This window comes from Pan troglodytes, chromosome 23 (assembly GCF_028858775.2).
Source record: "Pan troglodytes isolate AG18354 chromosome 23, NHGRI_mPanTro3-v2.0_pri, whole genome shotgun sequence".
Taxonomy (NCBI): domain Eukaryota; kingdom Metazoa; phylum Chordata; class Mammalia; order Primates; family Hominidae; genus Pan; species Pan troglodytes.
In genome coordinates, this window is record NC_086016.1 from 22,902,226 (window position 1) to 22,919,765 (window position 17,540).

Sequence of the window (17,540 nt, forward strand, 5' to 3'; positions counted from 1 at the left end):
TCCATGAAAAATACCATGGCAGGCCGGGCGCGGCAGCTCATACCTGTAATCCCAGCACTTTGGGAGGCCAAGGCGGGTGGATCACTTGAGGCCAGGAGTTCGAGACCAGCCTGGCCAACATGGTGAAACCCCATCTCTACTAAAAATACAAAAATTAGCCATGCGTGGTAGGGCGTGCTTGTAATCCCAGGTACTCGGGAGACTGAGGCATGACAATTGCTTGAACCCAGGAGGTGGAGATTGCAGTTAGCCAAGGTCACACCACTGCATTCCAGCCTGGGTGACAGAGTGAGAATCTGTCTCAAAAATAAAAAATAAAATACAATATAATAAAAAATAAAAAATAAATAACATGCGACATATGACATTTTACTACTAAAGATAAATAATGGCAGACCAGTCAGTTACTATTTTTCATCTACCTCGGCCAGCCAAAACTGGACACCCTAGAAGTCCCCAGGTTGGGAATAATGATGAACACTCAGATGGTGTGAGCAGAGGAACAACTTCAATGAGACCAGGAGAGGTGCCTCTCTGTGCCTGCAATGCCACCTGTCTGCCTGACCTCCACGTCCCTAGGCTGCCCTAGCAGTTCTGCCACCAGGCCCACCCCTCTGGTGTACAAGGTGAAGGGGACACATGTAAGTGCTCAAGACTCAAACTACTATGGGGTGAGGAGGAGGGAAGGCACTGTAAGGCAGACACAAGGGATGGCCTAGAAGGTCGGTTAAATGGAAGGGAGAGAATATGGAATGAAAATAAATACTGGAACATAGGTGCTGGGCTTAGGACTTGCAGCTAGGAGTGACGAAGAAAGGGAAAAACAACTTCTACAAGTCATTTGGGAAGAAGCGGACCCAAGCTGGGACAGGACAGGATGGAAACAGGCTCTCCAACACGATGGTGCCACACAGGAGGCAGGGACTGTGCCCGCCATGCCAACAACGCCCCCTGAAGGAGAATGGGGCCATAGCTCCGAGGTCTGAGCGCCGACAAGAGGCTTCCAGGCCTGCACTTGTGGGAAGGAGCCAAGGAAGGGATGGAAGCAGGGAGCTGGCCCAGCATCAGTCACAAGGGCATGAGACACAGGATGAAAGTGGAGTCAGATTTAGGACCTGGGAGCCACCCGGCAGGGAACCAAAGCAAGTGCCCTTGTCAACTGGTTGAGGGGGTTCGGGCAGGTCATGGAGAAAGGGAGTGAAGGGTGTGCCATGGTGGACACACCTATGGGGCTGTCATGGAAAAGCTGGTGATGGCTGCAGCAGTCACATCTAGAGGCATAGGGGCCTCAACACTGCACCTTTCTAAGGAATTTACTGTGCGTCACCAGGCAACACTTAAAGCATGAACACAGTATCTGCAGTTTTTATCATTCAATTAATGAATACTCACCACAGCTATTACAGGAATGAGTACTCCCAAGTTCCCTGCACTGCTAGAAGCCTAGAAAAGAACAGAATTGTTGTCATTAACGAGTATGTGTTTGTTTTATTAAAAAAAAAACACAAGATACAACATAGGGTTATGTAAACCTGGAATGTCTTAATCTAAGAGAAATGATGAGAGATATGCAGAGAGAGGCAGAGAGATGCTCATCCAGCATAATTTTAATAGCAAAAAATGAAAACAAATGTGAAAAATAAACCATGGTTACATAAATGATTACATAAATCATGGTACTTCTGCATAATTAGATATGACACAGCTATTTAAAATACAACTTTCTGAAAAGCATTTAGTCACCATGGAAAGAGCCCACAGCACATGTCAAATGAAAAAAAAATCAAGATTTAAGACTATGCTATGATTCAATCCCAATTATGTAATAAATACATGTGCATAAAAAAGCTAGGAAGAAATCTGTCAAAGTGTTAGTAATGATTATATATCTGAGTCAAGGGATAAGTGCTTTTTACTTTACTATTTATAGGCTTCTGTATCTTTTCTAAAATAAACATATATTCTTCCCAAGTTAGGGAAATTTGGGGGGTTACTTAATAAAAGATAGACTCTCTGGCTAGACACACAAATGTAGCTAATCTTCAGTACACACTGATTAGTAAAAATTCTGGAAGCACTGGCCTAAGCCGACTTGATTTATGCTCTTAATCTATAATAACAACAGCAGCTGAAGACCTTGAGCATCCACTGCGGCCAGGCACTGTGCTGAGTGCTTCGCATGCACTAACTTCTGGGAAGATTCATGGGAGGTCTCAGTAGCTTGCCAAGGCCACACAGCACCTCAGTGGTGGGGACAGAATGCCAAGCTGTAAACATATACACCTACTATGTACTCACAAAAATTTTTTTGAAAATTTAAAAAGAACGCCAAGCTGTTTTCCCTGGGCTGGGGGCCACAAGGGTGGCCCTGCCTGGTCCCCTCTGGGAAACCGATAGCCTAAGGGATGCGTGATGATGGAGAACAACCCACAGACCTTAGTTTAATTTATAATTATAGCTCCTTGTCCTCCACAAGGTGGGGCACTGAGGTCCAATTTCCAGGGGAGAGCAGGCTCCTGAAACGCCCCTCAGACAGGTTACAGCCTCTGCTTTCTCAGGTGCTCAGCACCACCTTGTATCATCAGTACCCCACTCTTCTCCTGATGCCTAAGGTCCCGCTAGACACGCGGGACGCACTTCTTTCCTGTGCACTGAGGTGGTCCCAGCTGTGTACCCCACTGGGAGACTTGGGGAGTTAGTCAGCCACATGACTGTCGGCGGGCCCGGCATAGCAAGGCTGAATTAGGGACAAGAGTCTTAGGATCCCTGCTTGCATCGGCCACTCTCTCTTGGCTGAGACTTTCACAGGGGTACTCCTTCATGCAGTTGTCATCTCAAATGCCACTCTTCAGAGAGGCCTTCTCAACCAGCCCAATCTGAAGTGCCCCTCACCACACTGCCCTGTTTCACTCTCCCACTCAGCGCCACAGGCAGAGAGGACCCTGTCTGTCTCGTTCACTTCTGTAACACCCTCATCTAGAGCAAGGGCTGGTAAACTATGGCCCATGAACCAAATCCAACCCAACACCTGTTCTTGCAAATACAATTTTATAGGAGCACAGTCACGCCTGTTCGTTCATAGACAGGTGACCACAGAAGAGTTGAGTTGAGCAGTTACAACAGAAGCTGTATGGCCTGCAAAGCGTAAAATATTTACACTCTGGCCCTTTACAGAAAAAGTGGGCTGACACCTGACCTAGGACAGTAGCTGGCACAGAGTAGGTGAACAATAACTGTCTGGGGGAAGGGGAAGGAAGAAATGGAAGAGAGAGGAAATGACAAAACAGGGTGGAAGTACAGATATGGTTGTGGGATACAATGGGGTTTTTCTTTAAATAATCTGATCAATCTTTTATTTTTTAATTTATAGTACCCCCCACTTTTTCTTTTTTTTCCTTTTTGCCTTTATTAAATGCCTAAACACGCCTCAGTACCAAGTGTTATCAACACCAACTCATATTCCTTTCCTTATTTAAAAAAAAAAACTAACTTTCTAGCTCATTACAAACACCCCCTTCCCCTTTCTCTCCACTTTCTTTTACATACCCACCCTATCTAAAAAAATCAAATGTTTAGCCAACCAAAATTAGTTTAAATTATATGACCCAACCCCAGCCAATAAAAAAAATACAAAAACAAAACTTGAGTCAAAAATAAAAATTCTCATGCCCTTTATTCAAATATGCTCTTATAACAGCTAGCCCAAAAGACACCCCTCTACGCAAAAATAAAATTGCTTTACTAAAAATCTTCTGTTCAAATATTCAATTTCCTTAAAATTTTAAGGGTTATTCCTAACATGGTAGAGCGACTAGTGCCCACGTGACATGCTACTGGGGAGTCACGAAGGAAGAGGCCTCACCTGCCTCGGCCCCACCATGAATGTATTTGGGGATTCAAGACATGACGTTTATCTCAGTAGACCTGTCTTCCTTGGGAGGCCTGAGATTAGGTGAAATCTGGCCCTTCTCATGTTGCCACTGTGTTCTGATGATGGGCCCTTAAAGTCCTCCTAGGCCCAGCTACCACCGCTGGGCTTCATGATAAAGGCAAGGACAGAGAGAGGTGCCCGTGGGGAGCTGAGGCTAGACTGTTGTCATGTCACCACCCTAGGATGGGTCGGGCAGCTATTATGAGCTGGATATAACCCAGTGAGAAAACTGCCCTCTCCCCTGATCCCCACCAGCATCCTTGAGAAAGAACTCCACCCCTTCTTACTTGCATTCCAGGCACATTTAAATCATTCACAAAGAAAGTGCCATATTCCAACCAAGATGGTGCCTGAAGACTAAGCCTTGGCCAGCAGGGATAGGACACTGATGGGGAAGGCATAGCCATCCTCCTTCCTACCTTCAGGGCAGGGCCCTTCTCGCTTGCCCTCTCGCTGGCTCGCTTCCCCTCCAGCCCCAGCTGCACAAACAACTCCAGCAGGTTCATGAGCAGCTCATCCACCAGGTGTTCGTCTTGGATGTTGGCCGCGATGTTGGCCAGGGCATTAATCACTGCCAGAGAGCAATGCCTGAAGAAGAAGGAGTGAAATAACAGCCACTGCCAGGCCCTCAACCGTCCCCAAGGGACGGCACTGCAGGGGTGAGGCGAGCTGAGCGGGCCAGGCCCAGCCTGCCTTACCACACTCCTCCCAGTGTCTGTAAACCAAAGAACTCTCAAGTGGAGAAGAACATGTCATCTTCGTGAAAAACAACCTGTAGAAGAAAGCCAACTGATGCAGAAATGACTGCAATCCTCTCTCCTGAAATGTAGTAAGGACCTCCAGGAGACTAAGTTCTAGGCATCTGCAACACTGGGTACCTGTGAGGGTCTCAGGACACTTCCCTCAGGGCTGAAAATGAAAGGGCCCATGCCCAGGCATTCCAGGTTGGATCTTGCTTCCCCCCTACAAATCACAAAGAGCCTTAATGCATCATTTACCACCCACAGAACTTTCACCTCATGACCAGCTTCTCCCTAACGCTGCCTCCACCTTGGAGCTGATGTCAGTATTTTTTCACATCCAATGCTCAGCAAGTGTTCCGGGGTCCTGCCTCAGGATCTTGGCTGGCCCAATGTAAACCCCGGATGTGAAGCTGACATTGCCCCTTTGGCCAGAAACCTGAAACCACTGAGGCCAACCAGGCTTCTGTGGCCCTGGAGACTGCCAGACTCCGTCACGTCCAAGCGGCACGACCCTGGGTAAGTCTCTTTAAGTCTTTGAGCCTCAGTTTCTTCCTAAGTAAAACAAGGATGATAATTTCTCTTCGTAGGATCACGGGAAGAGTGAAACACCACGTGAAGCACTAAGCATGTCGTCTGCTCCACTAAGAAATCCCAGAGCAACGGCAGCCACGGCAAAAGGCACTGCAGTTAAGTAATACCTGGTAGGTCAAGGGCAAACAAAGGGCAGTAAATGCTTCCACTGGTGAGGAAGATGACAAATCATTTTTGGTGGCAATATGAGAAAAGGCTTTATGGAAGGAGAGGCAAGCTGAGCCAGAACTGAAGAACTGGAAGGATGAAGACTGGCAGGTGCTACAGACACAGGGTAAGGCATGGCAGAACACCTAGGAGGGGTGGGAGCAAAGGAAACCGAGGAGGCAGCTGGCGAGGCAGCTGGGGACACTCCTGGAGAAAGGGCCCAGCAGTCACATAGGCGCAAGGAAGCAATGTGTTGGCCTGTGTGCAGGTTCCATGGCAGAGAATGGGACAGAGGAAGGAAGGAAAGGAGAGCCTGACCCCATCCCCAATCCAGTCTTCAGGCTGTTCTAGTAGCCTGGGCTCATGACGGTGGCAGCAAGAAGGCAATGAAGTAGTATCGATGTGAGAGACAGCTCTATTGATTGGGAGCTTTCACGTATGCAATCTCATTCCCAACTGCAGGCAGGTTCTCATTTGGCAGATGAGGAAACTGAGGCACAGAGGTTCAGCATTTTCTGAGGTCATGCAGCTACATGGCATGGCTCCACAGCTGCACTCCCACCCACTAAACTGACGTGGAGAGAATCTCAGAGGAAGGCCTGGACTTCACAGTCAGAAGGGAGGAGCCCGGAGGTCAAGAAGAGTAACGCCTGCAAAGGGGCTCTCTTCTTCCCTCCCCACCCTCCTGTCCTCATCTGACTTCACCTCTCCCCTTCCCTCTCTTCCAAACACGGATGAACATGTCCCTGTCCTCAAGGCACTCCTAGAGGAGGGTAAGGAATAGCCAAGAAGCATCTCTCAATCTGTCAGGGAAAACTGGTCAGACTTTATACAAGTATCAAATGTTCAAGGACATTTAACGCCTACTTCCTTGGACCCAAAATCCTACTTCTCTGAATCTAACCCACAGAAAGCATCAAAGATGCTCAGAGATATGTAGCTGTTAGGCTGTCAATGCTGCATTTATTAGTGGGAAAACTGGAAAACACCCTAACATCCAAGCTAGAGACTGGCTGGTTAAATCTTGGTTCTACTATAGGATGGGACGCTCCACAACCTCTAAAGGCAACCTGCGCAGGATCATTCATGGTGTGGCTGATGTGCTGCCCCATAAAAAAGCAGGTCAGCTGCATGTGCAGCATGGGCCCGATCAGAAGGAGAGGAAGGAGCTGAAACCTCGTGCGCTGAGATGCTCAGTGGTCACCTCCAGGTGGGGGCCACATTGGGTTTTCACTTCCCCCCTTATGTGTGCACTGATCTGTAGCATATAGTTTTCTTGCAAGAAGAGTTTATTTAAGAGAAAAATTCACAAACCTCACATTTTTAAAGTAAGTTAAATACTGTCATGATAAAAAAGTGACAATGAGGTCCAGTTACCTATAGCCGTGGTCCTTGTAATCTTTGGTGGCTGAGTATACAACGGAGCTGGCCTTCACACTGATCTGCTGGAAGAGGTTCCACACTTCCTGATAGATGTATTGCTGGGAGAGAGCAAGATGCACTGTCACCATGCAGGATGAAGTTCTGGAATCCTGGGGCACAACAGCCCAAAGACTATCAGCCCAAAAATCATCCATTTCTAAAGCTTTAATCAAACCTCAAATTAAAAGCTAAAAGGGACATGGCTTAGATTCAAATCTTCCGTTATAATACACTGACAAGAAATTAAACCTCTTCTTCCCCACACTCACAGCACCTTACACTATTCTTACTACTCCGTGTTAAAACCGTTGTCAGCATTTAGCTCATCTGCAAGGTATATTTAATCTGTATTTGTACATCCCTTATAGTCAAGAGTTTAACGTAGCTTGCATAGGGTTAGTGGTGTTCTGGCTCTGGCCTCCCTTACATTTCCGGTGATAACCAGGCAGCCCAGCTGGTCAATAATCAGCACATCGAGGGGGGAGGGTGGCTGGCAGAATTTCTGCTGCAGGATCTGCAGAATGGGCTCCATGACCTTTGGGGTGTCCCTCAAGGCCACCGCAATGTGTCCCAAGGCTCGGATTGTGTGGTCGGGAATCAAGTGAGCGTCCCTACAGAAGGAAGAACAGAAGCGCCCTAGCAACAGTCCTCCAGCATGCAGTAGTGAAACAGTACCCAGAGACTACGATCTAGACCTTAATTTCATAACAGTCTTGATGCAGTGTTCATCTTAAACTGACAGCCCAGGATTTTAACCACGGGCAGAAACATAAGCCCCAGGCACTAGTCTGGATGACAAAGATCTTTCTTGACTTCCACACAGTGGTCCAGGAAGTACAATCCAAGGTGGGCTTCACCTTAAATCTTGTGACAACCCTGATACATGCCTATGCTCTGAGACAAGGAGATAAGGACAGAGGCATGCATATGCACAATGCCAGGTGCCCCACACGAGCCTGCTGAGAACAATGGGCTGCCTCTGAGAGACAGGAATAGGGGCATACTTGTCGCTCTCCTGAGAGATGTAGAGCCGGTTGGACAGGCTGGCCAGGAACGCCTCCACAATCACTGGGTCCACCGTCAATCCAGCCTTCAGGCACCTGAGGAGCAAGAAAACCCATGTGGCACTGAGGCATCAAAACAAGATAGGTTTTTGTTTTTTAATTTTTCCTTCCTTAGGCCTACAAAGTTTAAAGAACTGCTCTGAATTTTCTTCCCCCTAAATTGGAGGTCATAACACAGAATGAATTCAAAGAATTACTCCAGATTTTGCCCACTTGATAAATGTCTCAGTCGGAAACAATAATTTCATTATTTTGCCCAGAACAGTTTCCTTTGGAATATCATGCTCACCCTAATTCCAATTTCAATCCCTTGTACTGTTTCTTAAGGTCACAGTGACTGATTCCAAAGACAAATGGTCCCAAGATAGCAGAGGAAACATCACAATTATATACCAAGGTTTTCATGGTAAGGAGAAACATTTACGTTATAGAGAAAAGGGGAAAAATTTAAAGCCCCTAAAAACATAAAATCTTGTAAGATGTCCTAGCTCTCCACATCTGTTTGGCTCCTGGGCCAGAGTTTGGAGAACAGTTTGAGTCTGACAGACAAGCTGCCATCTTGATTTAGCTTCTAAGGGCGAGGAACCAGAATCCAGGGAAAGAAGTATTTGCATGGAAATCAGACTGTATGTAGCTCTCAAGTTGGAAGAACAAGAGTCCACAGTGCAGGAGTCTGGGCAGCAAGGGGCACCTAATCATATTTAAAAACCTCACATTTATATTAAACATTCCACAGAAAACAAGGTAAAGAAAATATGATGATACGTTACTCTGGATGTTGAGCTAATGGATAATCCTTCTCTTTTTACTTTTCTATACATTACAATTTTTCTCTAGTAAGAATTTCTTAGCCAGGCACAGTGGCTCACGCCTGTAATCCCAGCACTTTGGGAGGCAGAGGTGGGCGGATCACAAGGTCAGGAGATCAAGATCATCCTGGCTAACATGGTGAAACCCCATCTCTACTAAAAAAAAAAAAAATACAAAAAAATTAGCTGGGCATGGTGGCGGGCACCTGTAGTCCCAGCTACTCCAGAGGCTGAGGCAGGAGAATGGCGTGAACCCAGGAGGCGGAGCTTGCAGTGAGCCGAGATCGCGCCACTGCACTCCAGCCTGGGCGACAAAGCAAGACTCTGTCTCAAAAAAAAAAAAAAAAAAAAAGGAAGAATTTTTTTTTTTTTTTTTTTTTGAGACGGAGTTTTGCTGTTGTTGCCCAGGCTGGAGTGCAATGGTACAATCTCGGCTCACCATAACCTCCGCCTCCCGGGTTCAAGTGATTCTCCTGCCTCAGCCTCCCGAGTAGCTGGGATTAGAGGCACGTGCCACCACGCCTGGCTAATTTTTTGTATTTGTAGTAGAGACAGGGTTTCACCATATTGGCCAGGCTGGTCTCGAACTCCTGACCTCATGATCCACCTGCCTCGGCCTCCCAAGTAGCTGGGATTACAGGCTTGAGCCACCACACCAGGCCTCTTATTATGTTTATGATCAGGAAAAGAAAAGAAGTAACAAGAAATAATTCCTCTTTATAGATCAAGTGTAGGTTTAAAATAATCAGAAACAAGCTTTAAAAAAGTATAAATGCAGCCAGGCACGGTGGCTCACGCTTGTAATCCCAGCACTTTGGGAGGCTGAGGCAGGCGGATCACGAGGTCACAAGTTTGAGACCAGTCTGGCCAACATAGTGAAATGCCATCTCTACTAAAAATATAAAAAATTAGCCAAGAATGGTGGTGTGTGCCTGTAATCCCAGCTACCTGGGAGGCTGAGGCAGGAGAATTGCATGAACCCAGGAGGCAGAGGTTGCTGTGAGCTGAGATTGCGCCATTGCACTCCCACCCCAGGCAACAGTGCAAGACTGTATTAAAAAAAATGTATAAATGGGGTGGGTGCAGTGGCTCACACCTATAATCCCAGCACTTTGGGAGACCAAGGCAGGTGGATCACCTGAGGTCAGGAGTTCGAGACCAGCCTGGCCAACGTGGTGCAACCCCATCTCTACTAAAAATACAAAAATTAGCTGGGCGTGGTGGTGGGCGCCTGTAATCCCAGCTACTCGGGGGAGGCTGAGGCAGGAAAATAGCTTGAACCCAGGAGGCAGAGGTAGCAGTGAGCCGAGACTGTGCCACTGCATTCCAGCCTGGGCAACAGAGCGAGACTCAATCTCAAAAAAAAAGTATAAATGTCTCTTATTTTGTAATAACCCGCTTGTCTGGAGCACTGCTGTCTACTCGCCACTTGCCCAGCTTCCCACCTGCAGATGTTGTCAATAGCGATGTCTCGGAGCTGCTCGTACATGGAGGGCTGGCTCTTCTTACCCGACATGACGTTCAGGGTTGACTCGGAATGCTCATTGGTCACACTGATTTTTATATCATTGCCAGCAACTGAAAGTAAAAAATTCAAATATATACCTAGTTAAGCCTATCATTTTCCATCACCTTCTTTGTAATTCAAAAACCAAGATAATATGCTGATCATTTATAAAAGCAAAATGATCACTCTAAAAACATCTGACCAAATATTTCAGAAAGAGAAGAGTCTAAGAGCAACAGGAAATAATATGTTTAAATCAAAAGGAAGAATATTCAAGTTAGAAAGTGATAAATACAGAAAACTACCAATTTCTCAATCAACTGTTCAAAAGTACTGATGACCAACCACCAAAGGCAGCTCTGAGGGCGACTGAGGCATGGCCCTGTGCTTGGAGTTACCTCACTAATATGTACAAAGCCTGGTGAGGGTTAGGGATGCTTGCGGGAGCAGGGGCCTTAGAGCCTGAGAGAACCCTCCCCACTACGGGGTTCAGGGAAGTCTTGTTTTTTGTTTGTTTTTGAGATAGGGTCTTGCTCTGTCACCCAGGCTGGAGTGCAGTGGCGCTATCACAGCTCACTGCATCCTCAACCTCCTGGGCTCAAGCCATCCTACAACTTCAGCCTCCTGAGTAGCTAGGACTACAGGTGAGCGCCATCACGCCTGGCTAAATCTTTAAACTGCTCTGAGTTTAAGTCTTCATCTGAAGGGGAAGATAAAAACAGCCACCTTCATGAGACTGTGGGTAAGAGGGTGATACTACATCAGAGACACTAGCACACAGCAGGTGTTTAATTAATTAATGTTAATTATTGTTTCATCATATGTGGAAACATCATAATCCATTCTCGCAGGGGTAGCAGGGACTGGGCCCCTGGCTAAGTGTTTGGGGCACACAGGATTTGCATTTCAGACTTCCACAGTGAAAGATGTCAAAAAGAAAACAGGACTTGAAGGGGCCTTTGGTGTAACAGGAATACAGGATGAGAGAAGGCCGGGGAAGAAAGGCCTGGAGCTTGGAGGGGACGCAAAGGGAAAGACAGAAGGAAAGGTGTGGCGAAGGAATGCACCCAGGTACAGTCATGAAACCTGTGTGAGGCTCACACACAGTCACAGAGCCCCTTTCTCAGGGCCTGAAGGGCACACAGTCTGTTATTACCTGTGTGGTACTGACTGTGGTACTTGTAGAGCTTCACCAGAACTGGGGACGGGATGACCAGGAAGTCTCGCAAGGACGGTGTCACAGAGTGCACCACCACCGGGAACCTCTCGCACAGGCGGCCCAAACCCTGCAACACACCATCAACCTGTCACATGGCCTGTGGTATGGGACCATCTGAGTAGGCCCTGAGCAGGGAGGTGCTCAACCCTTCAGTACCCAAGTCTGACCCAAAACTTCGAAGGTCAAAGCTCCCACAGGCCACCTGCCCAGGACATAAAAAGACGGAAGCGATGGTGCTGACTCTCCTTCACCTATAGGGGACATCAACTACTATTTTTTTGTTTTGTTTTTGAGACAGGGTCTCGCTGTCGCCCAGGATGGAGTGCAGTGGCACGATCATGGCTTACTGCAGCCTTGACTTACTGGGCTTAAGCAATCCTCCCACCTCAGCCTCCTGAGTAGCTGGGACTGTAGGCACACACCATCATCCCTAACTAATTCTAATTTTTTAAATTTTTTGTGCAGACGGAGTCTCACTATGTTGCCAAGGTTGGGCTCAAGCGATCCTCCCACCTCTGCCTCCCAAAGTATCGGGATTACAGGAGTGAGCGACCGTACCTGGCCAGGGGATATAGATTGTTAAAGTGTGCTCATCTCTTTTGGAAGCATACTAAAGAAGAAAGAGACAAAATATAATTTTTAAACAATGGCAGGTGTGGAGTCAGTGGGATTGTGACAAGGTTAAGAGTCTCGGCAGAGCAGAGCTAGCACTGTGGGTGTCAGGAGACATCCCCTTGCGTGGCCCCATGGCACATGTCCACAGTCCTTCCCCCACAGGCCTTGAGAATGGCCCCCAGCCTCACAACAACGGAGAACTGAAGCCAGCTGCACCCATATGCCACTGACAGAAAGCCCTGGCATCCTGCAGGGGGCAGCCCACACTCAGTGATGAACTGTGCACAGCACGCACTGGTTAAAGCTCCTAAAGACAGAACCGGCAGGGTCTCTGCTGCTGGTGTGCCCACCACAGCCTGAACAGCAACAGCGTGACAAGAGGGAGGCCCTACAGGTGGGATCTGAGCCTCTCTGGGTTCAGGGAGACTGACCTGCAGACAGCAGATCAGCAGGGGCAAGTGAGCAATAATGACTTTGCTGGACGTCTTGGACTGCAGCTTCTCAGATAGCTTGATGCAAAGGTTTTCTGCACCTTAATTCAAAACCAGAAGAGGAGATGAGTGATCAGCACAGGCCAGTCTTTCTAACACACTTATCCACCAAGTAAGCACAGAATTTAATAAAACCCCAGAGACATACTTTAGGCAGGGCTTATTCATACTGAGAGGTCACACAGTGTGTGACACACTCTCTCTCTTCTCCGCTGGGCCTAAGCCCCCTTGTCCCCGCAGTGTTCATTCCACAGAAAACTTCCCATTCTACTCCTCCCCCAGGAAAACACTTCACCTGAAGGCACTGAGCTTCCATGTCACCACAGAAAAGCCTAAAGAACCAGCAAGATGCAGCCGAGAGCATACACAGGCCCTGAGGCCACGGGCATCCCCATCCTCCCAGGTCCAGTGCCCTCCATGCAGGACAGGACACCAGACGTGCAGAGCACAGCAGGGGCTAATGCTCCACTCTGCACGTGCCCAGGAGGCCTACTGCAACTGCCTGTGCTGGTAACAGAGCCAAGTGTTCTAGAAGTAGTTTGGGGAAACTTGTGGCAAGAAAGCCTCTGGGTCATGCCTGGAGCTCACATGAGAGGCAAGGCAGTCTGTCTCACCCTGCTCGTCCTTCACAGCCCACACCATGAGGTCCACACAGGCAGCATTCGCCTGACAGCGCAGTTTGAGGGGGCTCAGCTCATTGTGGATCCGGTCTGCGTCATGTAGAATCTTCTGCAGCTCCCCCTGGCTCGTGTTGAACTGCTCCAGCACAAAATCATGGACCTCCTTCACAAAAGAGGTCGGGAGGTCTGTAGGAAAGAGTGTGGCATCACAGCTGGGAACAAAACTACAGTAGAACACAGGCAGTGCTAGCAGCAGCTACAGTCTTCCCCTTTTAACAAAAACCCCAGAAAAGTAGCATTTGCTACTGGCCACTGTGGGTCCTAGAATGCCCACTGGAAAGAAGTTGGATAGGAAGTGCACAGCTGTCCTCCACGTGCACACAACCTGGCAATCAGAGGAAATGATCATTTCCCAGGGACGTTACAGCCATCCTTTGTTTTAAGCAGTCAATGTACTAAAACCTGAATACATGAAACATATAAATTGGGAAGTATCGTTGCTGGAACTACTTCCACTAACAATATGAGATACTTCTGTGATTTTTTTTTTCTTTTAAGAAAGAGGTTGTCAGGGCCAGGCGCGGTGGCTCACGCCTGTAATCTCAGCAACTTGGGAGGCTGAGGCGGGCAGATCATGAGGTCAGGAGATCGAGACCATCCTGGCTAACACGGTGAAACCCCATCTCTAATAAAAATACAAAAAATTAGCCGGGCGTGGTGGTGGGCGCCTGTAGTGCCAGCTACTCGGGAGGCTGAGGCAGGAGAATGGCGTCAACCCGGGAGGCAGAGCTTGCAGTGAGCCAAGATCGTGCCACTGCATTCCAGCCTGGGCGACAGAGCAAGACTCCCATCTCAAAAAAAAAAAAAAGAAAGAAAGAAAAAGGTTGTCAGATAAGGGCAAAAACTGGTTGCAGCCTTGAGAAGAGAATTATCTGGATCTTCAGAGCACTCACCCTGAGTTTGAGAGACTTTTCAAACTCTCATCCCCAGGGCCTGGAAAATTCAGGAGAACCACCATGATGCACGCACAAGTCAGCCCAGCCAAGGCAGCCAGCGACACACAGCAGGGGTGGTGGGGAGGGCAGGGGCAATCCCTGATGCCCCTTCTTAGGGAGTTTCAACCCTTGCCGTGGCCCAGATGACTCAGCTTCTGAGGAATGTTCAGAATCAGATTAGGAAAGTGGTTACTAAATTTTGGTATACCTTCCTGACAAAATATTATGTGCTCATCAAAACTTAAGCTTATGAAGAACACTCAACAGTGTGAGGGGAGAGCATAGGAAAAACATTTTGTAAAATGCGTAAAAGATTGTTTCCTTACTTCTGGGAAAAACAAAATTCATGAAAGAGGGACTAGAAGAAAATGCTAAATTGTTGTGTGTGCATGTTAACTATTAAGCTATTGTCTCAGGTTGGGTGCAGTGGCTAACACCTCTAATCCCAGCACTTTGGGAGGCCAAGGTGGGTGGATCATTTGAGGCCAGGAGTTCAAGACCAGCCTGGCCAACATGGTAAAACCCCATCTCTACTAAAAATACAAAAATTAGGCAGACGTGGTGGCACATGCCTGTAATCCCAGCTACTTGGGAGGCTGAGGCACGAGAGAATTGCTTGAGCCTGGGAGACAGAAGTTGCAGTGACCCCAGATCATGCCAATGCACTCCAGCCTGGGCGACAGGGAAAGACTCTGTCTAAAAAAAAAAGCTAGTACCTCTACATTAACAGATTACATATATTACAAGTACTTCATTTTCTTTTTTTTAATGTTTTTGAGATGGAGTCTTACTCTGTCACATAGGCTGGAGTGCAGTGGCACGATCTGGGCTCACTGCAACCTCCGCCTCCCGAGTTCAAGCGATTCTCCTGCCTCAGCCTCCTGTGTAGCTGGGATTACAGGTGCATGCCACTGCGCCTGGCTAATTTCTTTTGTATTTTTAGTAGAGACAGGGTTTCACCCTGTTTGGCAAGGCTGGTCTCGAACTCCTGACCTTAAGTGATCAGCCCACCTTGTCCTCCCGAAGTGCTGGGATTACACGCATAAGCCACTGTGCCTGGCCTCTTTTTTAATTTTCTAAACTATCTAAATGGATATGTAAAACTGTATCTGTCCTTAGGACAATATAACATGCACATTTTAGATAAACACCTTAGGAAATAAACTCAGCAAAGGAGCCATCATCGATGGTACCAGGGTTGCAGGATCATGGACAGATTTTTTAAATTTGCTTTTTTCCCAAAATTTCAGTAACATGACCACTTTGCTCATATGTGTTTTTCAGTGGCCCCAGCAGAAAGTGAGTACCAGTCTGCAACCACTAGCATGCAACAGTGGCCTGGGAGCCAGTCTTGCTGTACTCACAAACACATGGGCAAACTGTCCTCACCCTTCATGTAGTACAGAGTGTCACGCAGCATCTTGAACATGGTCAGGTAGAGGGGGTCACTGAAGGAAGTGTAGTAGAGATCAGCACTGGGGTTGGCCTGCAGGGAAGGCAGACACACATGACTATAGAACAGAAACGCCCTTCTGCCCACCCTTTGCCTTCACAGCAAGGCCCAGCGGAATGGTGATTCGTGACTTAGCATTCTAAATGAAGCAACTGTTTATCATGACTCATCACTTGGACACTCTACTGTCTTCATCCTCTTAAGCATCAGACCAAGGAAAACAGGAGGCTCATGCAGTCCAGAGATGCCTGCGGGGGAGCAGCCATCTGCACCCTAGTAGGAAGAACCTCCTTGCTGTGGCTGAAGCTCACCATCTTTGGCCATCATTGGCCCAGACAGGGACATGGGAAGTGGTGAAGGAGGAAGACTGACAAAGGCCACCAGAGTAAGGGATCCACACTGTCCATCATCCCAAGGATACAAATTACAGCCAGGACACCTTCAGATACAACTTATGTTTTGTAATTAAAACTCACTTTAAATTATTCTTTAGGAATCTATTTGAAATGTAGCACTATTCTTCTTCTGAAAAAAAAAAAAAATTCACACAAGGTCTAATGAGTTAAGAAAGATAATAGTCCAGCCCGGGCGTGGTGGCTCACGCCTGTAATCCCAGCATTTGGGGAGGCCAAGGAGGGTGGATCACCTGAGGTCGGGAGTTTGAGACCAGCCTGACCAACATGGAGAAACCCTGTCTCTACTAAAAATACAAAATTAGCTGGGCGTGGTGGTACATGACTGTAATCCCAGCTACTTGGGAGGCTGAGGCAGGAGAATTGCTTGAAACTGAAAGGCAGAGGTTGTGGTGAGCAGAGATCGCGCCATTGCACTCCAGCCTGGGCAACAAGAACAAAACTCTGTCTCAAAAAAAAAAAAAGGCCGGGTGCAGTGGCTCTCGCCTGTAATCCCAGCACTTTGGGAGGCCAAGGCAGGTGGATCAAGAGATCAGGAGTTCGAGACCAGCCTGTCCAACATGGTGACACCCTGTCTCTACTAAAAATACAAAAAATTAGCTGGGCGTGGTGGCGTGCACCTGTAATCCCAGCTACTAAGGAGGCTGAGGCAGAAGAATTGCTTTGACCTGGGAGGCAGAGCTTGCAGTGAGCCAAGATCACGCCACTGCACTCCAGCCTGGGTGACAGAGTGAGACTCCGTCTCAAAAAAAAAAAAAAAAAAAGATAACAGTCCTTAACTTCTATATACTCCTAGTTGAGCAGGGTGGAAAATTATGGTTTATCATAACTCGTTTTTTTCATTTTTTTTTTTAGAGATAGGGTCTCACTCTGTACCCCAGGCTGGAATGCAGTGGTGTGATCACAGCTCACTGCAGACTTGAACTCCTGGGCTCAAGTGATCCTCCTGCCTCAGCCTCCTGAGTAGCAGGGACTACAGGCATGTACCACCATGCCCAGCTAATATTATAATTCTTGACAAGTATAAAAGTGGTCTGCAAATATAGCAAATCTTTAAGGCGCCAGAAGTTGGCCAGAGTGGGATAGGGCATGCAGTGTGAGGTTGACAGAGGGTGAGTGAGCAGGTGGAGAGAAAAAGAATCATGTGGAGAGTGTGAGAGTCATGCCAATTCCCAGGAGGACACTGACAGGAAGAGCTGTGGTTGACAGCACTGCAATGATGGCTTTACAGACAACGTCTGGTGGTCCTCACAGGGCAGAAATGGAGAAATGAGACTGGGAGAGGTTAAAGCAGTTCAGGGCTTTGACTCTGGGAGTCCAGACAACACGAGTGTTAAACTTTGGAGCCTTGGAGACCAACCATCTTACAAGCCCACAGCCCAGCTCCATCACTCACGAGCTATGTAAATAAAGTTCCTTAGCTAAGCCTCAGTTTCCCCATATGTAAACTGGGGATTGTTGTGAGATTCAAGGAGTGAGTGAGTAAAGTTCTGGCACATAATAAGCATGTAATAATTGGT

General features: G+C 47.6%; 1 protein-coding gene across 9 annotated transcripts in view; it reads right to left on the minus strand.

Moving 5' to 3' along the window:
* Positions 1–17,540, minus strand: part of PI4KA (phosphatidylinositol 4-kinase alpha) — a 151,007-nt gene that overhangs the window by 84,122 nt on the left and 49,345 nt on the right. For 6 of the 9 annotated variants that reach the window (XR_010156005.1, XR_010156004.1, XR_010156003.1 and 3 more), the window contains 10 exons: positions 15,544–15,640; positions 13,154–13,345; positions 12,480–12,580; positions 11,371–11,500; positions 10,153–10,285; positions 7,839–7,934; positions 7,262–7,445; positions 6,790–6,944; positions 4,351–4,519; positions 1,393–1,443 (listed from right to left, as the gene is read on the minus strand). Coding sequence is in view for 6 of the 9 variants with exons in the window: in XM_024352562.3 (XP_024208330.2) it covers positions 1,393–1,443; positions 4,351–4,519; positions 6,790–6,944; positions 7,262–7,445; positions 7,839–7,934; positions 10,153–10,285; positions 11,371–11,500; positions 12,480–12,580; positions 13,154–13,345; positions 15,544–15,640 (1,308 nt within the window). In the remaining 3 variants the exon portion in view is untranslated. The remainder of the gene's footprint in view (positions 1–1,392; positions 1,444–4,350; positions 4,520–6,789; positions 6,945–7,261; positions 7,446–7,838; positions 7,935–10,152; positions 10,286–11,370; positions 11,501–12,479; positions 12,581–13,153; positions 13,346–15,543; positions 15,641–17,540) is intronic. The other 3 variants (XM_024352561.3, XM_054676009.1, XM_063807784.1) reach the window with 1 other exon arrangement.